The sequence below is a fragment of the Callithrix jacchus genome, chromosome 15 (assembly GCF_049354715.1).
Source record: "Callithrix jacchus isolate 240 chromosome 15, calJac240_pri, whole genome shotgun sequence".
In the NCBI taxonomy this organism is placed as follows: domain Eukaryota; kingdom Metazoa; phylum Chordata; class Mammalia; order Primates; family Cebidae; genus Callithrix; species Callithrix jacchus.
Genome location: NC_133516.1, coordinates 34,003,624 through 34,028,787, shown reverse-complemented (window position 1 = coordinate 34,028,787; position 25,164 = coordinate 34,003,624). Strand labels below are relative to the sequence as shown.

At 40.9% G+C, this 25,164-nt stretch overlaps 1 protein-coding gene across 21 annotated transcripts in view; it reads left to right on the top strand.

Moving 5' to 3' along the window:
* Window positions 1-25,164, top strand: part of DCAF1 (DDB1 and CUL4 associated factor 1) — a 100,106-nt gene that overhangs the window by 44,605 nt on the left and 30,337 nt on the right. For all 21 annotated transcript variants that reach the window (XR_013527332.1, XR_013527331.1, XR_013527335.1 and 18 more), the window contains 7 exons: window positions 4,642-4,779; window positions 6,637-7,149; window positions 7,446-7,547; window positions 14,486-14,644; window positions 17,910-18,089; window positions 18,644-18,853; window positions 20,565-20,734. Coding sequence is in view for 15 of the 21 variants with exons in the window: in XM_054246204.2 (XP_054102179.1) it covers window positions 4,642-4,779; window positions 6,637-7,149; window positions 7,446-7,547; window positions 14,486-14,644; window positions 17,910-18,089; window positions 18,644-18,853; window positions 20,565-20,734 (1,472 nt within the window). In the remaining 6 variants the exon portion in view is untranslated. The remainder of the gene's footprint in view (window positions 1-4,641; window positions 4,780-6,636; window positions 7,150-7,445; window positions 7,548-14,485; window positions 14,645-17,909; window positions 18,090-18,643; window positions 18,854-20,564; window positions 20,735-25,164) is intronic.

Here is a 25,164-nt window from a genome sequence, read left to right as displayed (position 1 = left end):
AGCTGTAATCCCAGCACTTTAGGAGGCTAAGGTGGGCAGATCACAAGGTCAGGAGTGCGAGACCAGCCTGGCCATGGCCAATATGGTGAAAACTTGTCTATACTAAAAATACAAAAATTACCTGGGTATGGTGCTTGTGCCTGTAGTCCAGCTACTTGAGACGCTGAGGCAGAAGAATCACTTGAACCCAGGAGGCAGAGGGTGCAGTGAGCCAAGATTGTGCCACTGCACTTCAGTCTGGGTGACAAAAAAAGTTTGGATAATACAGAAGTTCTGAAAATAGATATTATACCTCTATTAGTTATTCAAACCTGTGAATGTACTTAATCTTAATGAATTATACTCTTAAAAGTGGTTGGCTGGGCATGGTGGCTCATACCTGTAATCCCAACACTTTGGGAGGTTGAGATGGGTGGATTACCTGAGGTTGGGAGTTCGAGACCAGACTGACCAACATGGAGAAACCCCATCTTTACTAAAAATAAAAAATTAACTGGGCATGGTGGTGCATGCCTGTAATCCCAGCTACTCAGGAGGTTGAGGCAGGAGAATTGCTTGCACTCTAGCCTGGGCAACAAGAGCTAAACTTTGTTTCCAAAAAAAAAAAAATGTTAAACTACTGGATGTAAAATAAGGAATCAGAACTCTAAGAAAAGTCTTAAGACTCTATGAAAAAACAAAACTTATATTACGGAATTTAAAAACTTAGTAAATGGACTGGGTATAGGGATGCATGCCTGTACTCCTAGCTGCTCAGGAGGCTGAGGCAGGAGGATCCTTTGAGGCCAGGAGTTCAAGATCAGCCTGGACAACAAAGTGAGACCTAAAAACAAAGTGAGACTTTTTTGTCTCTAAAAAAACAAACAAAAGGAAATTAAATAAATTAAAAAAAAAATAAATGAGTTACAGTGAAGTTTAGAGACAGCTAAAGATACAGTTAATGAACTGGAAGATCTGACAGATAACTAATAATGAAGCTCCTAGAAACAAGAGATGAAAAATATAAAATAAGTTGATTTCGTTGTAGGATTGAGGAAAAAAAAAAGACAACAGAAAAAGAAGTTGAAACATGGACTAGAATTAGAAAGTTCAGAATATCTAAACAGAGTTTCAGGTGGAGAGAATAGAGAGATGAGAAAGGACAAAGGCATATTCAAAGAGATGACAGCATTCAGAGAGATGACAATGGGATTTTACAAATTAATGAAAGACGTCACCATTCAGATTCAGAAGTGCAGTGAAGATAACCAAAGACGAAAGATCTTAAAGCCAACTAGAATAAAAAAAACCCTGCAAATAATCAAACAGAGCAAACTGCCACAGTGGCAACAGAGGTCAGAAGAGAGTAGAAAATGTCTTCAGTGTCCTTCTGTAAACCTAGAACTATTTTTTAAATTGAATCAGAGTCTTGCTGTGTTGCCCAGGCTGGAGTGCAGTGGTGTGATGTTGGCTCACTGCAACTCTGCCTCCTAGGTTCAAGCGATTCTCCTGCTTCAGCCTCCTGAGTAGCTGGGATTACAGGCACATAGCACCACATCCAGCTAATTTTTGTATTTTTGGTAGAAACGGGGTTTTACCATGTTGACCAGGCTGGTCTTGAACTCCTGACCTCAGGTGGTACACCTGACTTGGCTTCCCAAAGTGCTGGGATTACAGGGGTGAGCCACCATTCCTGGCCAGTATGTTTTTTTTTTTTTTAATTTAAATTTAAATTTTTTATTTTATTTTATTTTTGAGATTGAGTCATACTTTGTTGCCCAGGATGGAGTGCAGTGGTGTGTTCTTGGCTAACTGCAACCTCTGCCTCTTGGGGTCAAGCGATTCTTCTGCTTCAGCCTACCGAGTAGCTGGAATTACAGGCCCCTACCATTGTGCCTGGCTAATTTTTGTTTTTTCGATTAAGACGGGGTTTTGCCATGTTGGCCAGGCTGGTTTCGAACTCCTGACCTCAGGTGATCTGCCCACCTTGGCGTCCTAAAGTGGTGGGGTTACAGACATGAGCCACTGTATCAGGCCTTTTGTTGTTAATTTTTAAATTTATTTTTAGTTTTATTCTTTTTAGGGATAAGGTCTCACTTTGTCACTCTAGGCTGGAATGCAATGGTGCAGTCCTAGCTCACTGCAGCCTTGAACTTTTGGGCTCAAGTGATCTTCCTGCCTCAGCCTCCCAAGTAGCTTGGACTATAGGCATCCACCAGCACACCTAGCTAATTTTTTTTTTTTTTTGAGACAGAGTCTCACTCTGTCGCCAGGCACCAGGCTGGAGTGCAGTGGCAACAATCTTGGCTCACTGCAACCTCCGCCTCCCGGGTTCAACCAATTTTCCTGCCTCAGCCTCCTGAGTAGGTGGGACTACAGGTGTGCGCCACCACGCCCAGCTACTTTTTGTATTTTTAGTAGAGACGGGGTTTTACCATGTTGACCAGGATGGTCTCGATCTCTTGACCTCGTGATCTGCCTGCCTCGGCCTCCCAAAGTGCTGGGATTACAGGCTTGAGCCACCATGACCGGCCACACCTAGGTAATTTAAAAAAAAATTTTTGTGGAGGTGGGGTCTTGCTGTGTTGCTTAGGCTGGTCTCTAACTCCTGACTTCAAGTGATCCTCCTGCATTGGTCTCCGAAAGTGTTAGGATTACAGGCAGGAGCTACTGCTCCCAGCCTTAAGTATGTCTATATAAAAATTAAGAACTTGGTTGGGTGCGGTTGCTCACGCCTGTAACCCCAGCACTTCAGGAGGCAGAGGCAGGTGGATCACCTGAGGTTAGGAGTTCAAGACCAGCATGGCTAACATGGTGAAACCCCACCTCTACTAAAAATACAAAAATTAGCTGGGCGTGGTGGTGTGGGCCTATAATCCCAGCTACTGGGGAGGCCAAGGCAGGAGAAACACTTGAACCCGGAAGGCAGAGGTTGCAGTGAGGAGATTGTGACACTGCACTCCAGCCTGGGTGACAGAGCAAGACTCCATCTCAAAATAATAATAATAATAATAATTTAAAGAACTTGTATTTAGCAAAAGACAGTGTCAAAAGCAAGAGCCTGAATGGTCAACACAGTAAAGAAAAAATGCTACACTTAATAAGCAAGCAAATTCAAATTAAATGAAATGCTATTTTTACACTTATCAGACTGATAGTGGTAGTGTTGGCAAAGATAGGGAAAAAGGAAGAGAAATTTAATTCACTATTGGTGGAAATGTGAATTGTTGCAATCACTTTGGAAAAGTTTGGCCTTGTCTAGTAAAACTGAGCATGCACATACTCTGTGACCTAGCAGTTCTATTCCTAGGTTTATATGTTAGGTACTTCGCTAGCACAAACATAGTTTATATCATCATTGTTGGTCAAGCCAATAAGATAGCAGTGTATGGCAGTGAAGAGTATTTGTAGGTATACTGTTTAGGTTCATATCCTACCTCCACCACTATCTAGTTTTGTAACTTTTGGTTCATTACTTAGCCTCATTGTGACTCATTTTTCTCATCTGCAAATGTACCCGCCCAATCATAGAGGGTTGATATGAGGATGAGATACATTAATATTTGCAGCCTTTCTTGAGTGCTATTTAAGTGTGCTACATGCAGCAATATAAACGAATCTAAAATACATGTGTTGAGTAAAATATAAGTTGCAGCAAAGTATATACACTATCAAGATTTATCAAAAGCATGTAACACTTAACAAAATTTAACAAGAAAAATCTTAAAATTTAGGTGTGTTTAAAACTCCTTGCAGTAGGTGGTATAAGGAGGGGCACAAGGGAGGTTTCTGTTTCTTTTTTCTTTCTTTAATTTTTATTTTATTTATATATTTATTTTTATTTTCTCTTTTCTTTAACTTCCTGTTGATTTGCATCTATTTCTTTAAAATTTTTTTTTTTAATCTGTGATTTGGAAAATGTAAAAAAAAATCTAATGTATTATTTATTTTTATTTCATGTTTTTATCAAGCTTGGCCTACAAAAGGTTTCTATTTCTTAAGCTGGGTAGTAGGACATAGGTGATTTTGAAGGACCATGCATGTTTATATGTATTATATTTCATAATAAAAGGTAATTAAAAATAATTTGGGGGGCCAGCCATGGTGGCTTATGCCTGAAATCCCAGCACTTTGGGAGGCTGAGATGGGTGGATCACTTGAAGTGAGGAGTTCAAGACCAGCCTGGCCAACATGGTGAAACCCCGTATGTACTAAAAAATACAAAAATTAGCTGGCTGTGGTGGTACATGCCTTTAGTCCCAGCTACTTGAAAGGCTGAGGTGGGAGAATTGCTTGAACCTGGGAGACAGAGGTTGCAGTGAGCCAAGATTTACACCATTGCGCTCTATTGTGGGCAACAGCGAGAGACTTTGTTTAAAAAATAAAATAAATAAATAAATAAATAAATAAATAAATAAATAAATAAATAAAAAGGGCCGGGTGCGGTGGCTCACGCCTGTAATCCTAGCACTTTAGGAGGCCAAGGTGGGTGGATCACCTGAGGTCAGGAGTTCAAGACCAGCCTGGCCATCATGGTGAAACCCCATCTTTAAAATATATATATATTAAATTTTTTTTTATGGGGCTGAAATCTTTGCTTATATTGTTAATCATGAACGTGGGCTTTTTCCAAAATGTACTATTTAATTTCTTTTACTATAGGAAGGAATTGTTGAAAATCTTTTCAAGTGGGCCCAAGAGGCTGATCAACCATTGAGGACATATTCTACTGGTCTGTTAGGAGGTGCTATGGAAAATCAAGACATTGCTGCCAACTACAGAGATGAAAATTCACAGCTGGTAAGGACTGTGTTAGAGTATTAGAGTAAATTTTTGTATAAGATGGGAGAGAATTCACAAGTTCTTTCTTGTTACCTTAATCTGAATGGGTAGATCGTATTGATTACCTTGTACTGGAGTATGGCTATAATTTCAAGATTAGTTTCCATAAGAGTTTTTAAAAATTATTTTAAAAACAGCTATTTTTTTCTTTTTGAGACAGAGTCTCACTCTGTTGCCAAGGCTGGAGTGCAGTGGCGCGATCTTGGCTCATTGTAACCTCTGCCTCCTGGGTTCAGGCAGTTTTCCTGTCCTCAGCCTCCTGAGTAGCTGAGATTATAGGCTTGTGCCACCACTTTGCTAATTTTTGTAGTTTAGTAGGGACGGGGTTTCACCATGTTGGTCAGACTGGTCTCGAACTCCTGACGTTGTGATCTGCCCACTTCGACCTCCCGAAGTGCTGAGATTACAGGTGTGAGCCACCACGCCCTGGCCAAAACTAGCTAGTTTTAATCTTGTCAAGAATAATGACATTGTCTACCAATAAAGAATAGTAACATTCCCTGTTTCCCTTTCTAGCATTTGTGTTATGAAAATTTTCAGGCCAGGCACAGTGGCTCACGCCTATAATCCCAGCACTTTGGGAGGCTGAGGTGGGTGGATAACGAGGTCAAGAGATCGAGACCATCTTGGTCAACAAGGTGAAACCCCGGCTCTACTAAAAATACAAAAAAGCTGGGCATGGTGGTGCGCGCCTGTAGTCCCAGCTACTCGGGAGGCTAAGGCAGGAGAATTGCTTGAACCCAGGAGGCGGAGGTTGTGGTGAGCTGAGTTCATGCCATTGTACTCCAGTCTGGGTAACAATAGCGAAACTCCGTCTCAAAAAAAAAGAAAGAAAATTTTCAAACGTAGTAAAATCGAAAACATTTTATAGTGAACAGTTACATATATACATCACTGAATTGATTGTGAACATTTATAATATCCATCCATCTGCCCTTCCTTTTTTTTCCCCCATCAGCTTTTATTTTAAGTTCTGGGAGTACCTGTGCAGGATGTACAGGTTTATTACAATAGATAAACATGTGCCATGGTGATTTGCTGCATAGATCAACCCATCACCTAAGTATTAGGCCCAGCATCAATTAGCTATTCTTCCTGCCACCACCCCCCCCGCCCCACCAGTGTGTTCATGTGTTCTCATCATTCATTTCCCACTTATAAGTGAGAACATATGATGTTTAGTTTTTTATTCCTGTGTTAGTTTGCCAGGGATAACAGCTTCCAGGTGCCCTTCCTTTTTATGTATCCACTATTCTAATTTAAAAAAATGGAATTCAACTAGAGTGTACACATAATCCCTCTCTTTTTAAAATGAAGCACAGTACCACTTTATAGGGATGGCCCAAAAAATAAGTAATTCAGAAGTTAAAAAAAAAAGACAAAAAACCTTGAAAAGTGATAATACAGTTATGTATAATATAGATGGCAGTATGTAATGGAATATGATCTATAATAGATAAAAGTTCGAGAAACTTTCATGTTTGATTTTCAAAGACACTTTAGAATAATCATGAATATATCTAATTTCTGCCTCTTCAGGTGTGATGGTCCAGCTCAACTTCACCCAGACAGATCAGTTGTCAATGATGTATTTTATGTGCAAATCTTCTGGTTTGGGTTCACTGGAATATTTTATGGGAAACAATATTTAGCTGTTACTTATTTCATCAAGTTATAGGACTGAAAGCAACATATATATCAGATTATTGCTGTTACCAGGCATTGGGCATGAGTCTCCAGTTCTTATCTGGAAATAAGAATTGTTAAGGATTATTTAATCCTTAACCCCCTTTTACTTCAATTATCTGTTGATAGGTAGCAATAGTGCTTCAAAGACTGAGGGAGCTACAGCTACAGGAGGTGGCTTTGCGGCAGGAAAACAAGCGTCCCAGTCCACGGAAGCTCTCTTCTGAACCCCTTTTGCCTCTGGATGAGGAAGCTGTAGATATGGACTATGGTGACATGGCTGTAGATGTAGTGGATGGACACCAAGAGGAACCTTCTGGAGACATGGAGATCTCGTTTCATCTTGATTCAGGCCACAAGACCAGTAGCAGAGTGAATTCAACAACCAAACCTGAGGATGCAGGTTTAAAGAAAAACAAGTCAGCCAAACCGGGTGACAGAGAGAGCTTTAGGAAAGCCAAGCAAAAGTTGGGTTTCTCATCTTCTGATCCAGATCGCATGTTTGTTGAGCTGTCAAATAGCAGCTGGTCAGAAATGTCCCCCTGGGTGATTGGCACCAATTATACCCTTTATCCTATGACTCCTGCTATCGAGCAGCGACTCATTCTCCAATATTTGACCCCTCTAGGAGAATACCAGGAGGTAAGCTCATTGGGAAGAGTACTGTTCATATGTAGGAAATATTGGTATTTTATGGGAGCATTTTATACAATGATATATTCTGACTGCTACAAACAAGGCTTTGCATGAAACTGGTAAAGTCTTATGCAGGTCATTCCTGATATGGTCTGTTCGATTAAGTGCATTTATACGTTTATCTTCATAGGGAGGGAGGAAGAGGTGCTTCTTTTCTTTAGGCTTCTATCCTCAAAGAGTGGAATAGGCAATGCATGAAAATAAAGCCAAAATTTAAGACTTGTATTTGGTCTTCATTTCAGCTACTTCCTATATTCATGCGACACGGATCACGGGAGCTAATGATGTTCTATATTGACCTGAAGCAAACTAATGATGTCCTGCTTACATTTGAGGCACTAAAGGTAAAATACTCACAAATAAATATTAGGTCACTGGGCATTTTTTTAAAACTTTTTTTTTTTAATTTATTTTTTTAAGACAGAATCTCACTGTCACTGAGTGAAAGGGCGAGACCCTGTCTCTGAAAAAAAACAAGCAGACTCAAACTCAGTAAAGGGAAATGATATCCAAGATTGAAAAGAGGCTAAACGTAGAAGGGCAAGTAAGTCTAATTCACAAGGTCCACATTTTTTCAAGATGACTAAGCTGATCTGAATGGAGAGAGTTGAATGAATAATAGTGTAGCTATCATACAGTTCTCCTCAACAGGTAACTACTGAGAGATGAGGTCATTAAGATTACTTTTTTTTTTTTTTTTTTTTTGAGACGGAGCGTCGCTGTCACCGAGGCTGTGGTGCAATGTTGACTCACTGTAACCTCTGCCCCCGCCAGGTTCAAGCAATTCTCCTGCCTCAGCCTCCTGAGTAGCTGGGATTACAGGTACATGCCACTACGCCTGGCTAATTTTTGTATTTTTAATAGAGACAGGGTTTCACCATGTTGGTCAGGCTGGTCTCAAACTCCTGATGCCATGATCTGCTGGCCTTGGCCTCCCAAAGTACTGGGATTACAGGCTTGAGCCACCAGCCTGGCCTAAGATTACTTTTTAAAAAAATGTGTAGTATGAACAATATTGTAACAATTCTGGAAACCCAAAATAAAATAATATTCACAATCTCACAATAAAATAACATTTTATTTTTGCGCTTCATTCTAATCTTTATTAATAGACACAGTTGCTTTAAAAATAATTGTTAGCTAGACTTTACAATTAAACTTCAGTTGTATCCTAAGAATGTTTACATGTGGCTATATAGTTATCCTGTACAAATTAGATGCTCTATGATTTTCTTTAGTTTTGTGAGATTCCTATGCTGTTTCCATTTTTTTGGTTACAAAGGACACTGCAGTGAACATTTTATCATAATTTTAAGGTTATTTTCTTTGAATTTCCACTGCTTAGAACAGGGACTGATATGTGGTAAGCAATCAACAAATAGTAGTCACTTAGTAAGTGAATGAATTCCCTTAATGTTTGTTTCTTGAACCGTGGAAATAAGGATTTTCATGAAAAACTGAAGTTACCCTGCTGGGCTAAAGTTTAATTTTAAAATGAAATTACAGTTAAAGCATAACCAGGCCAAACTTTCAGTGAAATCCTGGGCATGAAGAAGTCAGAAAAGAATGAGTGAATATGTAACAAGTAAAATTTTAAGATGAACCTATAACAGGTATAAAATTAACCAAGATTTGAATGGAACACAAAGATGATAAGTTACTTTGTTATAAGTGAGACTGAATATTACTTTTGTTTGGGTTTCCAGGATTCTGGGATTGTTACAGTGTTTGTGTTTTCTTTCTTGTTTTTTTTTTTTTCATAGTGACTGGATTGGCAACAATGTTGTTTGTGTTATACATTTTATTGTTGTTTTTTATTTTTTGAGAACAGAGTCTTACTCTATCCAGGCTGGAGTTCAGTGGTTTGATCTTGGCTCTGTGCAACCTCCCTGGCCCAAACAATCCTCCTCCCTCAGCCTCCTGAGTAGCAGGGACCACACATGTACATCACCCTGCCCAGCTAATGTTTTGTATTTTTGATAGAGAGTGGGTTTCACTGTGTTGCCCAAGCTGATCTCAAACTCCTGGGCTCAGGCTCTCCATCTGCCACCTTCCCAAAATCCTGTGATTACAGATGCCAGCAACCGTGCCTAGCCCCATTATATATTTTTTTAAAAAGTAATTTTAATGACCTCATCTCTCAGTAGTACCTGTTGAGGAGAATTGTGTGGTAGCCACATTGTTATTCATTCAACTCTCTTGCTTCTTTCAGATCAGCTTAGTCATCATGGATAAGTGAGGACCCTGTGAGTTAGTCTTACTTGCCTTCCCATGTTCAGCTCCCTTGCAACCTAGAAAATAATCTCCTTTTACTGAGTTTGGGGTCTTGCTCTTTTTTTTTTTTTTGAGATGGAGTCTCTGTGACCCAGGCTGGAGTGCAGTGGCGTTATCTCCGCTCACCACAACCTCTGCCTCCTGGATTTAAGCAGTTTTCCTATCTCAGCCTCCCGAGTAGCTGGGGCTACAAGCATGAGCCACTACAGCTAATTTTTGTATTTTTAGTAGAGATGGGGTTTCACCATGTTTGCCAGGCTGTTCTAGAACTCCTGACCTTAGGTGATCTGCCTGCCTCGGCCTCCCAAAGTGCTGGGATTACAGATGTGAGCCACCACGCCTAGCCATTTTGTTTGTTTTTTTTTTTTTGAGAGGGAGTCTCACTCTGTTGCCCAGGCTGGAGTGCTGTGGAGCAGTCTTGGCTTACTGCAACCTCTGCCTTCCGGTTTTAAGTAATTCTCCTGCCTCAGCCTCCTGAATAGCTGAGATTACAGGCATGTGCCTGCCCACCCTGCTGATTTTAGTATTTTTTTGTGGAGATGGGGTTTCACCATGTTGGCTAGGCTGGTCTTGAACTCCTGACCTCAAGTGATCTGCTTGCCTCAGCCTCCCAAAGTGCTGGGATTACAGTCATGAGCCACCACACCTGGTTCTTTCTTTTCTTTTTTTTTTTTTTTAAAGGGACTGATATGTCAACTTTACTGTTTCTCTATACATACCTTTATTTGTACTGAAAATTGTAAAAATAGCACAAAGTTTCCTCTTATTGCAGTCCAAATTTTTTGAAAGCCAGAAAATATGCTGTAGCCAAACTACCCAATGCTCTCTTTATATTCTTTCCCAAGTGACTTTGCTTCAAATTTTTAATGTTGGGTTTCATCTCACTGACTTTAGGCTTCTAAAACACATGGGAATACTTTTGTCCTTCTGGTGCTTCTTTGGGTTGAAGCAAATAGAGCTAAAGTATGTTGAAGTTATTCAAGTATATTCAAACTACACAGATCCTTTATAAATTATTAGTGTCATGGTAGGAAGGAAAAGATACAAGAAGAAAAATACATCCTAGAACTCATTATCAAAATTATTGATAAACTGTCTATCCAAGCATAGGGTAACTTTTTCAACCTGCTACATAAAATTACCAGCAAGAAAGAAAAGTACAAGAAGGTTTATGGCTGAAGTGGCTCGTGTCATATTTTCCTATTCTAGCATTCTCAGAAGGATCCTATTGGTTATACATGCAGAAACTATTCTGAACTCCCTTAAGCCCAGTGTTTGTTAGTTCTCTTTCAAGCCTAGGAACTCTGCCAAGTAACATGTATCTCGATTTTGCCATCCTTTTCTTTCTGCATAGACAGCAATGTTCTTACCCCTTTCCTGTAGAGCAAGTCATCTCCGATTTCCCCGAGGATCATTGCTCCTGTATACTGTTGTTGGGGTGAACCTTCTGGTAGATGGGAAGGGAAATTCGGTACTAGGGTTGATAGTCAAGTTACTAAGGTTCTTTATCAACATCTCGAAGCAGAAGTTTTGAGAGGCCCCTGAATCATCCTGGGAATTTTCTTCAGTGAGCATTTGTAAAGGCTCTGTGACCAAGGTTGGATCAAACTTTTGTGATGTGCCCATTGGCGATCTTGACACAGCTCTCTCTATTTTTGGAGACAGAGTCTCACTCTCTCCAGGCTGGAGTACAGTGGTGTGATCTTGGCTCGCTGCAGCTTCTACCTCCCAGGTTCAGGGGAGTCCCTTGCCTCAGCCTCCTGAGTAACTGGGAGTTGCAGGCGCACACTGCCATGCCTGGCTAATTTTTGAATTTTTAGTAGAGATGGGGTTTTATCATTTTGGCCAAAAGGTTTCTCTTGACCTTTTGATCCACCCGCCTCGGCCTCCCAAAGTGCTGGGATTACAGGTGTGAGCCACCATACCCGCCTTGTTTTTTTCTTTAATCATCCTCTAGTTTATTTTCCCTTTGCTGAACTGATTATTTTACTGACACTTGGCAACTTTGCCGAACATTTATTGACTGCTTTTTATGGGCCAGATATAAGGTTCAGGTACAAGGGATACAAAGAAGCCAATGAATAAATAAATCAGGTCTTTGCCCTTTATGGTTTGGTTAAGAGAGACAGACATATAAACCTATTAATTTTTTTTTTTCTTTTTCGAGTCAGTTTCGCTCTTGTCATCCAGGCTGGAATGCAGTGGTACAATCTCAGTTCACTGTAACCTCCGCCTCCTGGATTCAAGCAATTCTCCTGTCTCAGCCTCCTGAGTAGCTGGGATTACAGGCGTGCACCACCATGCCTGGCTAATTTTTGTATTATTAGTAGGGACTGGGTTTTATCATGTTGGCCAAGCTGGTATGGAACTCTGGTGATCCATCCGCCTTGGCTTCCCAGAGTGCTAGGATTACAGGCATGAGCCATCAAGCCTGGCCTATAATCCTTGTAAATATTACGGATGTTGAGATAATAGTGTGGGGACACAAAGAAGGGAATGGTCTGCTTTTCCTGAGAGATGGCAATTTCCAGAAAATACCTCATAGAAGAGATGATACTTTCATTGAGTCTTAAAGTCAGAATTTCATTATTGATATTACAGAGCTACACTGTCCAATAAAACTTTCTATGATGATGAAAATATTCTATATCTGTGCAGTTCAATACTGAGGCACTAGCCATATATGATTTTTGAGCATTTGAAATGTAGCTAGTGCTACTCAGGCACTGAATTTTTAATCTTACTTAATTTTAATTAGCCACATGTGGCTAGCGACTACTGCATTGGCAAGTATAGTTCCAAAGTATTTTGAAATGGAATAGAAATGAGGAAATTTGCCCTTCAACTTTCAGAAATTTTAAGTTTGGGGGCTGTCAGACATAGAGTATCATGTCTGACTTGGTATGTGTGTATACAAAGTGTGTAAACTCATGGTTATACTTTGCACAGTGGGATGAGGCTGGAGGTAAAAGTTGTCTCCAGTGGCCTATCGATATTGCTTTCAGTTGCAGTTTCTGGTTTTCAACAGGATGCAGTGGAAGAACGGATTGGGCAGTTTCTATTTTTAGGTTTTTGTGTGGAGAATTATAATGGGTGTCACAGTTTAGCTGTGTCTTGAGGGAAGGAGTGGGTAGAAGTGTGATAAGAGTATTGTGTAACAAACAAAAAATAGGGTAATGATAGAAGGGATTTGTCTATATGTGGGTTAGCCTGAGCCCCCTCGTTGAGAGAACTTCTGAAGAGGGCACATCCCTGTTTTTCCGTTGACCTTGGTGAAGTTTGTGCAGATAGCAAATCATGTAATTACCAATCTGTGTGTTGGTACCTGGAAGACACCTTGGCATGGGAAACAGGAGGGGGAGCTCTAGTTTTCCCAAGGCCCTGTCGATGTTGGCCTAAGTTCAGAGACATCAAACAGCCTGCTGCTTGCATTATACTCCCTGCCTGTAACCTTGTCCACCTAGAGAGGCTAGTGGGAATTGAATAGGAAGTTAACCTTAAAAGATAAGAAACACTTTAAGCCATCTATTTAAAATGCATGTGATTAATTCTAAAAATATACTTGTTTCGATGATTTGCTCAAGATTCTTCTTTTGGGGATATATTGAGCAATTTAAAGGAAAGCAGATTTTGGGACTTCATTAGTTGATGAGTCAGTGACTGAGTAAAAGTTAAGACATAGAGCTGTTTATATTAAAAGGATTAAAATGGCAAGGTTAGCAAAAGTCCTTTAGGGAAACTATTAAGTTGATACAAAAGTAATTACGGTGTTTGCTGTTGCTTTCAATGGCAAAAACTGCAGTTTCTTTTGCACCAACCTAAATATATAATAGTAAAATGGTTGTAGGGTTACTGATTGATTGATTGACTGGCAGGGTCTTACTTTGTCACCCAGGCTGGAGTGCAGCATTGCAGTTGATTCTAGCTCACTACAGCTTTGAACTCCCTGGCTCAAGCGATCCTCTTACCACTGCCTCCCTGTAGTAACTGGGACCACAGGCATGCGCCACTGCATCTGGTTAACTTCTTTTTTTTTGAGACGGAGTCTTGCTCTGTCACCAGGCTGGAGTGCAGTGGCGCAATCTCGGCTCACTGCAACCTCCTCTGCCTCCCGGGGTCAAGCGATTCTTCTGCCTCAGCCTCCCAAGTAGCTGGGACCACAGGCGCATGCCAGCACCCCCAGCTAATTTTTTTGTATTCTTAGTAGAGATGGGGTTTCACCGTGTTGGCCAGGATGGTCTTGATCTCTTGACCTTGTGATCCGCCTGCCTTGGCCTCCCATAGTGCTGGGATTACAGGCGTGAGCCACCGCGCCTGGCCTCTGGTTAACTTTTAAATTTTTTGTAGAGATGGGGTTGTGCTGTGTTGCCCAGGCTGGCCCTGAACTTCTGGTTTCCAGCGGTCTTTTCACCTTGGCCTCTCAAAGTACAAGGATTACAAGTGTGAGCCATCCCACCCACCCTTATAGCAATATTTTTCACCTTTATAGAAAAAAATATCAGGCTGGGCGTGGTGGTTCACACTTGTAATCCCAGCACCTTGGGAGGCCGAGGTGGGTGGATGACTTGAGGTCAGGAGTTTGAGACCAGCCTGGCCAACATGGTGAAATTCTGTCTCTACTAAAAAATACAAAAATTAGCTGGGGGTGGTGGCAGGTGCCTGTAATCTCAGCTACTCAGGAGGCTGAGGTAGGAGGATCACTTGTACCCGGGAGGCGGATTTGCAGTGAGCTGAGATCTGCCACACTGCACTCCAGCCTGGGCAACAAGAGTGAAACACCATCTCAAAAAAAAAAAAAAAAAAAAAAATCCTTGATGTTAAGAAGGAAAAGAGGAATGTTAAGGAATCTTAATCTTTTTGTTTGCTTTAAATAGTATTGGGTGTTCTTTTGTGAGGGGTTGGTTTCCTTAGAGGACTTTTGTATTTAACAGCTTAACTGAATATTAAGTCAAAAGATTTTATTAATTTTCTAGATTATTTTGTGGTGATTTGTGTCCTCATTTTTTAGCACCTAGCATCTCTCCTGCTCCATAACAAATTTGCCACAGAATTTGTGGCGCACGATGGAGTACAGAAATTACTGGAAATTCCTCGTCCTTCTATGGCTGCAACCGGTGTATCTATGTGTTTGTATTACCTATCCTACAATCAGGATGCCATGGAAAGAGTAAGTCTCATCTATACAGGTTTGTGGGTTGGGATTAGGTTGGGGACAGCCTCTTGAAAAGATCACATTTGCAGAATGACTTTTGGATAAGAAAAAAATGAATAGTTGAAGGAATACATTTTAATGAAAGAAGCAAGGAGTATAAATGTCTAGTCTTTACAAAGCATTCTAAAAATGTAAAATTGTTTAGAAAGGGTTCTATTTTTTTCTACTGGGAAAATACTGGGTGGATTGGAGTCTGGGAGCTTTATTTAGTTTTTGCCCTTTCTGTGGCATTAAGATTAGTGTTCAGGCACTTTTCCAATGTCTGAGTAGAGTGACATTTATGAGTTACTGTAAAAACAACAGTCTGGCTGCGGTAGCTCATGCCTTTAATCTCAGCACTTAGGGAGGCTGAGGCAGGTGGCTCACCTAAGGTCAGGAGTTCGAGACTGGCCTGGCCAACATGGTCTGTACTAAAAATAAAAAATCTCTACTAAAAATACAAAAATTAGCCAGACATGGTGGCGGGTGCCTGTAATCCAGGTACTTTGGAGGCTGAGGCAGGAGAATCACTTGAACCTGGGAGGTGGAGGTTGCAGTGAGCCGAGACTGCGCCATTGCACTCCAGCCTGGACTACAGAGTGAGATTCTGTCTTAAAAAAAAAAAAAAAAAAAGAAATTCATTGTTTTTGTGCCCACAGGAGCCTTAAAAAAAAAAAAAAGAAGGAAAAAAAAAAACACAACAGACTAGGCCGGGTGCGGTGGCTCAAGCCTGTAATCCCAGCACTTTGGGAGGCCGAGGCAGGTGGATCACCTTGGCCTCCCAAGAGGTCGAGACCATCCTGGTCAATATGGTGAAACCTCGTCTCTACTAAAAGTACAAAAAATTAGCTGGGCGTGGTGGTGCACGCTTCTAATCCCAGCTACTTGGGAGGCTGAGGCAGGAGAATTGCCTGAATCCAGGAGGCGGAGGTTGCGGTGAGCCGAGATCGTGCCATTGCACTCCAGCCTGGGTAACAGTAGCGAAACTCCGTCTCAAAAAAAAAAAAAACACAACAGACCTATTCTTTTACTGATTCATTCACACACACATATTTGTATTGTATAAAAGGATGTGTGTGTATTTTCAGAGAAAAGGTCTCGCCCTATTGCCCAAGCACTCAGCCTGCCAGATAGCTAGGACTACAGGCTTGTGCCACCATGCCTGGCTGATTTTCATACTTTATTTTTTTTTTTTTTTGAGACAGAATCTTGCTCTGTCGCCCAGGTTGGAGTGCAGTGATGTGATCTTGGCTCACTGCAGTCTCTACCTCCCTGCCTCAGCCTCCTGAGTAGCTGGGATTACAGGTGCCCACTACTGTGCCTGGCTAATTTTTGTATCCTTAGTAAAGACAGGGTTTTACCATGTTGGCCGGGCTGGTTTTGAACTCCTGACCTTGTGATCCATCTGCCTTGGCCTCCCAAAGTGCTGGGATTTACAGGCATGAGCCACACAGCCAGCCTTTTTTTTTTTTTTTTTTGGAGACAGGGTCTCGCTCTGTTGTCCAGGAGATAGGCTGCTGTAGTGCAGTGATATGCTTACAGCCCACTGTAACCTTGAACTCCTGGGCTCAAGTCATCTTCCCACTTCAGCCTCGCAAGTAGCTGGGACCACAGACATGCACCACCACACCCAGCTAATTTTTATACTTTTTGTAGAGATTGGGTTTCACCATGTTGTCCAGGCTGGTCTCGAATGCCTGGACTCAAGTACTCCTCCTGCCATGGCCTCCCAAAGTGCTGAGATACAGGCATTAGCTACCACACTCAGCTGATGCTTCTTTTATATTAATAAATAGTTTGTTATGGAGATAATAAAATGATCCCAACTGTTCTTAGGGCTGCAGAGAGGTTTTCCATTTGGTTCTACTGTTCTTTTAGTTAAGATTCTTTAATATATAATAATTATTGTTATTTTTTCAGACATAATCTTGCTTTGTCTCCTAGTCTGGAGTGCAGTGGCAGGATCTGGACTCACTGCAACCTCCACCTCCCAGGTTCAAGTGATTTCCCTACCTCAGCTTCCTGAGTAGCTGGGATTATAGGTACATTTGCCAGCACGCCCAGCTAATTTTTGTTTTTTGTTTTTTAAAATAGAGACAGGGTTTTACCATGTTGGCTAGGCTGGTCCTGAACTCCTCACCTCAAGAGATCCACCCGCCTCAGCCTCCCAAAGTACTGGGATTATAGGTGTGAGACACTGTGCCTGGCCTTGAGATATTTTAGAATTGTGGGTGGGGTTATACATATGTATTGGTTTTTTTGTTTTTGTTTTGAGGCAGGGTCTGGCTCTGTGGCTTATGCTGGAGTGTAGTGGCATGATCTTGGCTCACCGCAGCCTCCGCCTCCTGGGTTCAAACCATCCTCCCAAGTAGCTAGGAAGACAGGGACACACCACCACACCTGGCTAATGTTTGCATTTTTCGTAGAGACAGGGTTTTGCCACGTTGCCCAGGCTGTGGGTTGTACATTTGAAAAGTGATTGGGCCCCTGGCAACCCTTAGGCGAGCAAAGCTCTTGTTACTTCTATGCCTAGAACATTTTTCTAATATTCTTATTTGCTGTGTCTTTTCTGGTAGAGTGAAATGGGTAATTTCTTCTTGAGTATGACAGTATTCATCTATGCTTACTTATTAATAAGATAATCAGTTTTAATTTTTTTTTTTTTGGTGTTTACCTTATGCAAGATAGGCAGGCTTTTGAGAGGAATAAACTAATCTGTGTGTGTACCTACAAAATTACTTAAGGCTAAGATAGAGAAAAAAATATGAAGGAAACCTGGGGATGCTTTACAGTTTCATTTTCTGATCCATAGTAGACATCAAAGTTGTGTGAGTGAATCAGAGAACAAATACTAAACTCCTAGACTTAGGATCAGAAATCTCAGCCACTTTTATTATGTTGGAGAAGTTCCTTATCACGTCCTCTTCTTTTAAATGGAAATCCTAATACCTATATAACAGAGCCCTCGTGAGCATTAAATGATGTAACTATTTCTTGGCACTCACTAAGTATAGGTTGTGTTTACATATTTTTCTAAATTTCGGTCGTTTTAAGGTTTGGAATGGATTGTGTTCTAAAATTGCTATTGTATTACAATTTGAACTTTGTACTAAGAATGACTTGATTGGGCATGGTCATTGTATTCTGCAGATACCTATACTGGTGAATTTTCCATCCTGTTCAGGTCTCCTTTGCCCACAAATTTAAAAGCATTGTTTTATTTTATTTTATTTTTTTGCAGGTTTGCGTGCATCCCCACAATGTTCTGTCTGATGTGGTGAAGTATACCCTGTGGTTAATGGAGTGTTCTCATGCTTCAGGATGCTGCCATGCTACCATGTTTTTTTCAATTTGCTTCTCATTCCGGGCCGTCTTGGAGCTCTTTGACCGCTATGATGGTCTTCGTCGTCTGGTGAACTTGGTGAGGTTCTTTCATTGCTTTTCTCACTAGGATTAAAGGTCCTGCTTGTCTTGGCTGCCCTTTAACAGCACACCTTTGAAGAAGGGAAGCTTCTGATTAAGTAGTTTTGCTGCTATTCCTTTTGTGAAGTCTCTTTTTTCCCTTCATTCATAAATTTCTTTTTTTCTTTAGTAGCTAGAGGACACAGTGCCATTGTAGACTTGCCTTGGATATGGTAATCTTATAAGGGGAGTTGGTGGTTGATGATTTTGATCTTCTTATAAGCAATAGTTATATGCCTGTATATTTTTCAATATGATTAAAAGCTTGTTCATTTTTTGGTATGGGTTTAATGTTTTGCTTTCATATAGCTACTGTTAGCATGTTATATACATAGATATACGTAAATATGCTTTGATATTTGTCGGTCTTGTTAAGCATAAAAAGTTTACTGTTACATAAGCAGAATATGTATGGAGAGGAAAAAAGTTTACTAAAATATTTTATTTTAAAAATCTTTTTATTTAACTCTTACTGCCTTATCTCTTTTGCCCCAATATTTTGCATCTTAATAGATCAGTACTTTGGAGATTCTAAATCTGGAAGATCAGGGTGCACTTCTGAGTGATGATGAAATATTTGCTAGCCGTCAGACTGGGAAACATACCTGCATGGCCTTGCGCAAATACTTTGAGGCTCACCTGGCCATTAAATTGGAGGAAGTTAAGCAGTCACTTCAGAGGACTGAGGGTGGCATTCTTGTCCACCCGCAACCCCCATACAAGGTGAGAGAACCTTGCCTTGAAAGGGAAAATTCTGTTAGCCCTCTCTGTAGCATCTCAGTCCAAAGTCACATTCAGATCAGTGGAATCCCTGTGCTATGTTCATTGTTGGAGTATACTTCCCTGTATGAATGCAGAACAATTGGAAAATGGATATAATAGGTGAATTTCAGGGAATTATTTCGCTTTTAGTTGTAAGTTGCTGGGATACTAAAACTAAAAGATTAACTGAAGTGTGTATAAAAAAATCCTTCTTTTTTTCTTATTGAAATAGTCTCCCTCTGTCACCCAGGCTGGAGTGCAGTGATGTGACCATAGCTCACTCTAACGTTAACCTCCCAGGCTCAAGTGATCCTCCCACCTCAGCCTCCTTAGTAGCTAGGGGACTGTAGGCATACACCACCACACCCAGCTAACTTTTAATTTTTTTGTGGAGACTCCTGGGCTCAAGCAGTCCTCCCACCTCAACCTCCCAAAATACTAGGATTATATGTGTGAGCCATTGCACCTGGCAAAGAGTTTTTTGTTTTTGTTTTTAAATGAAAAGTACTAGATGATTTGCCTTCTGTGCAGAATTTCTTGTCTGAAAATGTGTGTTTATAAATCCACTTCTCTGTCATTTTGGAATTTGATATGTTTTGGGATAAAGATGGGTAGCTGCATGTTTTTTAAAAAATCACAAACTGATCTCTTGAGGCCAGTAGCCTGAGACTAGCCTGGGCAACATAGTGAGACCCTGTCTTTACAAAAGTTAAAAAAATTGGCTGGGCCCTGGGGTGTGCATCTGTAGTTCTAGCTACTTGGGAGGCAGAGGTGGGAGGATCATTTCAACCCAGGAGTCCAAGGCTGCAGTGAGCTATGATGACACCACTGCACTCCAGTCTGGGTGACAGAGCAGAGACTGTCTCAATAAAAAAAAAAGGGGCATAGCAGTAGGCCTGTGGCAGCTACTTGGGAGGCTGAGGTGGGAGAATCACTTAAGTCCAGGAGTTTGAGGCTACATGTGATCGTGCTATGGCGCTCCAGTCTGGGCAACAGAGTGAGGCCCTGTCTCAAGAAAAAAGAAAAGGTCACAAAGTAAAAAGAAATCAGTCACATTATGGTTCTTTTTCTTGAACTGTAACATGCACAAAGGAAACTTGTTATCTTTTTGGGCAAATTGTATTGTGAGTCTAGTTATAAATAAGATAAAAGATTAAGCAATACATTGTCATTATTTCACATATGGGCTTTTGACTCAAGAATTGTGGAATTTGAAAGGTATTATTACTTACTTTATTATTTAAACCTCAGTCAAGCATGGTGGCTCATACTTGCAATTGTAGCACTTTGGGAGGCTGAGGTGGGAGGAGCTCTTGAGTCTAGGAGTTCAGGGCTACAGTGAGCTATGATCATGCCACCGCATTCCAGCTTGGGCAGCAAAGTGAGATGCTGTCTCTATGAAAAATAAAATAATTTTCTGGGCATGGTGGTACACACCTGTGGTTCTAACTATGTGGGAGGCTGAGACAGGAGGATGGCTTGAGCTTGCGAGATTGAGGCTGCAGTGAGCCGTGATCAAGCCACTGCTCTCCAGCCTGGGCAACAAAGTGAGACCCTGTCTCGAAATAAATAAGTAAATAAAATAAAATCTCTTGACCAGTGAGCTGTGCTTGAGAAGGTAGTAGGTAGATGTAGAGTTATATATAATAATAATATATATCTCTCCTTATAGGCATGTTCCTATACTCATGAACAGATTGTGGAAATGATGGAATTTTTGATAGAATATGGCCCAGCGCAACTATATTGGGAACCAGCTGAAGTCTTCCTCAAACTTTCTTGTGTGCAGCTCTTGTTGCAGCTTATTTCTATTGCCTGCAATTGGAAGACCTATTATGCAAGGTGGGACCAGAGAGAGATTTTAGATGAAGTTTGATGCATCTTTTTACTAAAGTTGATGTTGGTTTGCACATGGCTTATGCTTAGCAAAGATTTGTTGAATTGAATTAAAATTTTGAACTTGAATCTGAGAAATTAAGCATGAAAATATGATTTTAATTTATAGCATGCTTATTTATATATACAATCTTGGTGATTGTAAATATTGAATAATAGGCAAGAATCAGCATCTGTCCTGTCAGAGAAGATACACGATTTATATAGCCACAGCTGCAGAGCTGGAGTTAAAGTCGTCTTGAGGCTGGAATCTAGGATTCTTCAGTACTTAGACTTTTAAGTGTCTTGCTACTATTTGGCAGTCATATATAATGTTTATATTGCGTTCATATAAAATTGTACTTTTAGGCCGGTTGTGGTGGCTCATGCCTGTAATCCCAGCACTTTGGGAGGCCGAGGCAGGCAGATCATGGGGTTAGGAGATCGAGACCATCCTGGCTAACACAGTGAAACCCTATCTCTACTAAAAATACACACACACACACACACACACACACACACACACACACACAATTAGCTGAGTGTGGTGGCACTTGCCTATAGTCCCTGCTACTCGGGAGGCTGAGGCAGGAGAATGGCTTGAACCAGGGAGGTGGAGGTTGCAGTGAGCCAAGATGATGCCACTGTACTCCAGTCTAGGTGACAGAGCAAGACTGTCTCAAAACAAAAAAAAAACAAAAAAAAACTGTCCTTTTACTCTTGGAATTCAATACACTGTTAGGATTTTCACAAATTAGTTGAAGGCAGAGCAGGACAAGGCCCAGAAAAGGGTGGCTGATGTAATCAGGAAACTGGGTGGGTTTTATTTGAAGATAATGTAAAAAATAAAACTTCATTTTGAAAAATATGGGGTCTTAAGAGAAGATAGTAACAAAGTTAATAAACAGAGTGCTTGACCTTCTTTTCCTGTTCACTCACTGCCATAAAGATAAGAGAGGGGCTTATTTATTTAGGGAGAATATAGCTTGTTTGTTAAATCCCAGGATTTAAATATAGTGAGGTACTCTTGGAGCAGATGTTACTAAACTTTTTGGTTTAGGATACCTTTACCATATTAATAATTACTGAGAACTCTAAAGGGCTTTTGTTTTTGTGTTGTATCTATCGATGTTTACTGTATTAGAAATTAAAAATGTAAAAACATTTATGTATTAAAAAAAGTGTGGGCCATGTGTGATGGTGGCTCCGCCTGTAATCTCAGCACTTTGGAAGGACGAGGTGGGCTGATCACTTGAGGTCTGGAGTTTGACACCAGCCTGGGCAATGTGGTGAAACCCCATCTCTACTGAAAATACAAAAATTGGCCAGGTCTGCTGGCTCATGCCTGCTGGCTCATGCCTGCAATCCCAGCACTTTGGGAGGTTGAGGTGGGTGGATAACAAGGTCAGGAGTTCGAGACCAGCCTGGCCAATATGGTGAAACCCTATCTCTAATAAAAATACAAAGAAATTAGCTGGATGTGGTGGTGCATGCCTGTAACCCCAGCTACTCAGGAGACTGAGGCAGGAGAGTCACTTGAACCCAAGAGGTGGAGGTTGCAGTGAGCTGAGATCATGCCATTGCACTCCAGCCTGGGGGAACAGAGCAGGACGTTGTCTCAAAAAAAAAAAAATAAATAACGAAAATTAACTGGGTGTGTTGGCGTCTGCCCATAGTCTCAGCTACTAGGGAGCTGAGTTGGAGGATTGCTTGAGCCCAGGAGGTGGAGGATGCAGTGAGCCAAGATTGTGCCACTGCACTCCAGCCTTGGCGACAGAGGGAGACTCTGTCTTCAAAATAAAAAGATGATGACAGCTCACAAGATAACCAGGAAGGGTATAAATACTTTTTTTTTTTTTTTGAGATGGAGTTTTGCTCTTGTTACCCAGGCTGGAGTGCAATGGTGCGATCTCGGCTCACCGCAACCTCCGCCTCCTGGGTTCAGGCAATTCTCCTGCCTCAGCCTCCTGAGTAGCTGGGATTACAGGCACGCGCCACCATGCCCAGCTAATTTTTTTGTATTTTTTTAGTAGCGACAGGGTTTCACCATGTTGACCAGGATGGTCTCGATCTCTTGACCTCGTGGTCCACCCGCCTCGGCCTCCCAAAGTGCTGGGATTACAGGCGTGAGCCACCACGCCTGACTAAATACATTTTTTAACTGGTACATCTGTATTTGTTTTTTGTTGGCTTTGGAGACAGAGTCCCAGGTGGAGTGCAATGTCACGATTGTGGCTTACTGCCACCTCCAGCTCCCAGGTTCAAGTGATTTCTCATAGCTTAGCCTCTGAAGTACCAGGGATTACAGGCGCGCACCACCAAGCCCAGCTAATTTTTGTATTTTTAGTAGAGACACAGGGTTTTGCCATGTTGGCCAGGTTAGTCTCGAACTCCTGGCCTTGAGTGATCTGCCCACCTTAGCCTCTCAAACTGCTGGATTATAGGTGTGAAACACTGTCTGGGCCTGTATTTGGATTATTTTTTTAAAAATCCTTGATTTTAAAAGTTTATTTTTATAAAAGTTAACAAATGTTTCTGCTTTTCAATAGGCAGAATCTTTTAAAGAGAAAAGAAAATTACTCTTAGCCACTGTTAAATTCCTTCCAGTCTTTTTAATATTTGTAAATACACATAATTGATATTAAACTTTTTAATCAAATTCATCTTTTTAATGACTATTCTCAATATATAGAAAGGTACGGAGAATAGTATAACAACTGCTCCAGCATTAACCAGGATTGGCATGTTGTTGTATTTGCTTTCCCTCAATACTTTTTCTGCCTCCCTAGAGTGACCCATCTTCTGAATTTGAACCATATTCTCCCCACTCATGTTTTTATACTGTATGTATCTGTGTTCATAAACAATAACATAGTACTGCTTTACATGTTTTAAAATTATATATTTTCCTAAATTCATCTTTTGCAGCTTGCTTTTTTTACTCTTATATTCTTGAGATTTCTATATGTTCATATTTATTTAAAATGCTGTTGTTTCTATACTGCACTTTATTCTGCCATTGATGGCTAATTTATTGTTTTTGTTTGCTAGTTTATTTGCTATTAAATGGTATCATGAACCTCTTTTTGGAGGCTCTCTTGAGGATATGATGTCTAGCATCTGGTTTGTCGGGTGTCTTGTGTTTTTACCTTTATTGGATATTGCCAAATTGCTTCTAAAAATGTTCATACCATTTTCATCCCCCAGCAACATACAGGATTTTTCATTTCTCTACTTTTTTTTTTTTTTTTTTTGAGGTGGAGTCTTGCCCTGTCACCCAAGCTGAGTGCAGTGGCGCAATCTCAGCTTACGGTAACCTCCACCTCCTGGGTTCAAGTGATTCTCCTGCGTCAGCCTTCTGAGTAACTGGGACTACAGGCATGTGCCACCACATCTCGCTAATTTTTATACTTTTTTTATTTTTGTATTTTTTGTTGTTGTATTTTTTATTTTTGTATTTTTATAGAGACAGGGTTTTACCATATTGACCAGGCTGGTCTTGAACTCCTAATCTTGCGATCTGCCCACCTTGGCCTCCCAAAGTGCTGGGATTACAGATGTAAGACACCACATCCAGCCTTTTTTCCTTTTTAATTACAAAAGACATCCAACATTTCTCTAGTTTCTTGCAAGTACTTGGTATTTTCCGATTTTGAATTTTATATCTTTCATTTTTAATATAATTAATGTTGTATTTTGAACCCTTTCCTTCATTCTTTAGGGTTCTTTGAAAATGATTGTCGGCCAGGCGTGGTGGCTCGCGCTTGTAATCCCAGCACTTTGGGAGGCGGAGGCGGGCGGATCACCTGTGGTCAGGAGTTCGAGACCAGCCTGACCAACATGGAGAAACCCCGTCTCTACTAAAAATACAAAAAATTAGCCAGGCTTGGTGGTGCATGCCTGTAATCCCAGCTACACAGGAGGCCGAGGCAGCAGAATCGCTTGAACCTGGGAGGTGGAGATTGCAGTGAGCTGAAATCACGCCATTACACTAAAAAGAAAAGATTGTCAATGGCTATAGTTTATGAGTGTACTATACTGTAACACATGTGTTGCTCTTGTCTATGTGGGTTGTCTCATTCTTTTGCTACTTTAATAATGTGGCTAATGGACATCTTAATACATAAATGCTTCTGATTATTATTATCGGTTTTTGGTTTTTTTTTTTTTGAGACAGAGTCTTCTGTGTTGCCTAGGCTGGAGTGCAGTGGTGCAATCTTGGCTCACTGCAACCTCTGCCTCCTGGGTTCAAGCAGTTTTCTGTGCCTCAGCATCCCAAGTAGTTGGGATTACAGGTGCCCACCACCACACCTGGCTGGTTTTTGCATTTTTTTAGTAGATATGGAGTTTTGCCATTTTGGCCAGGCTGGTCTTGAACTTCTGACCTCCGCTGATCC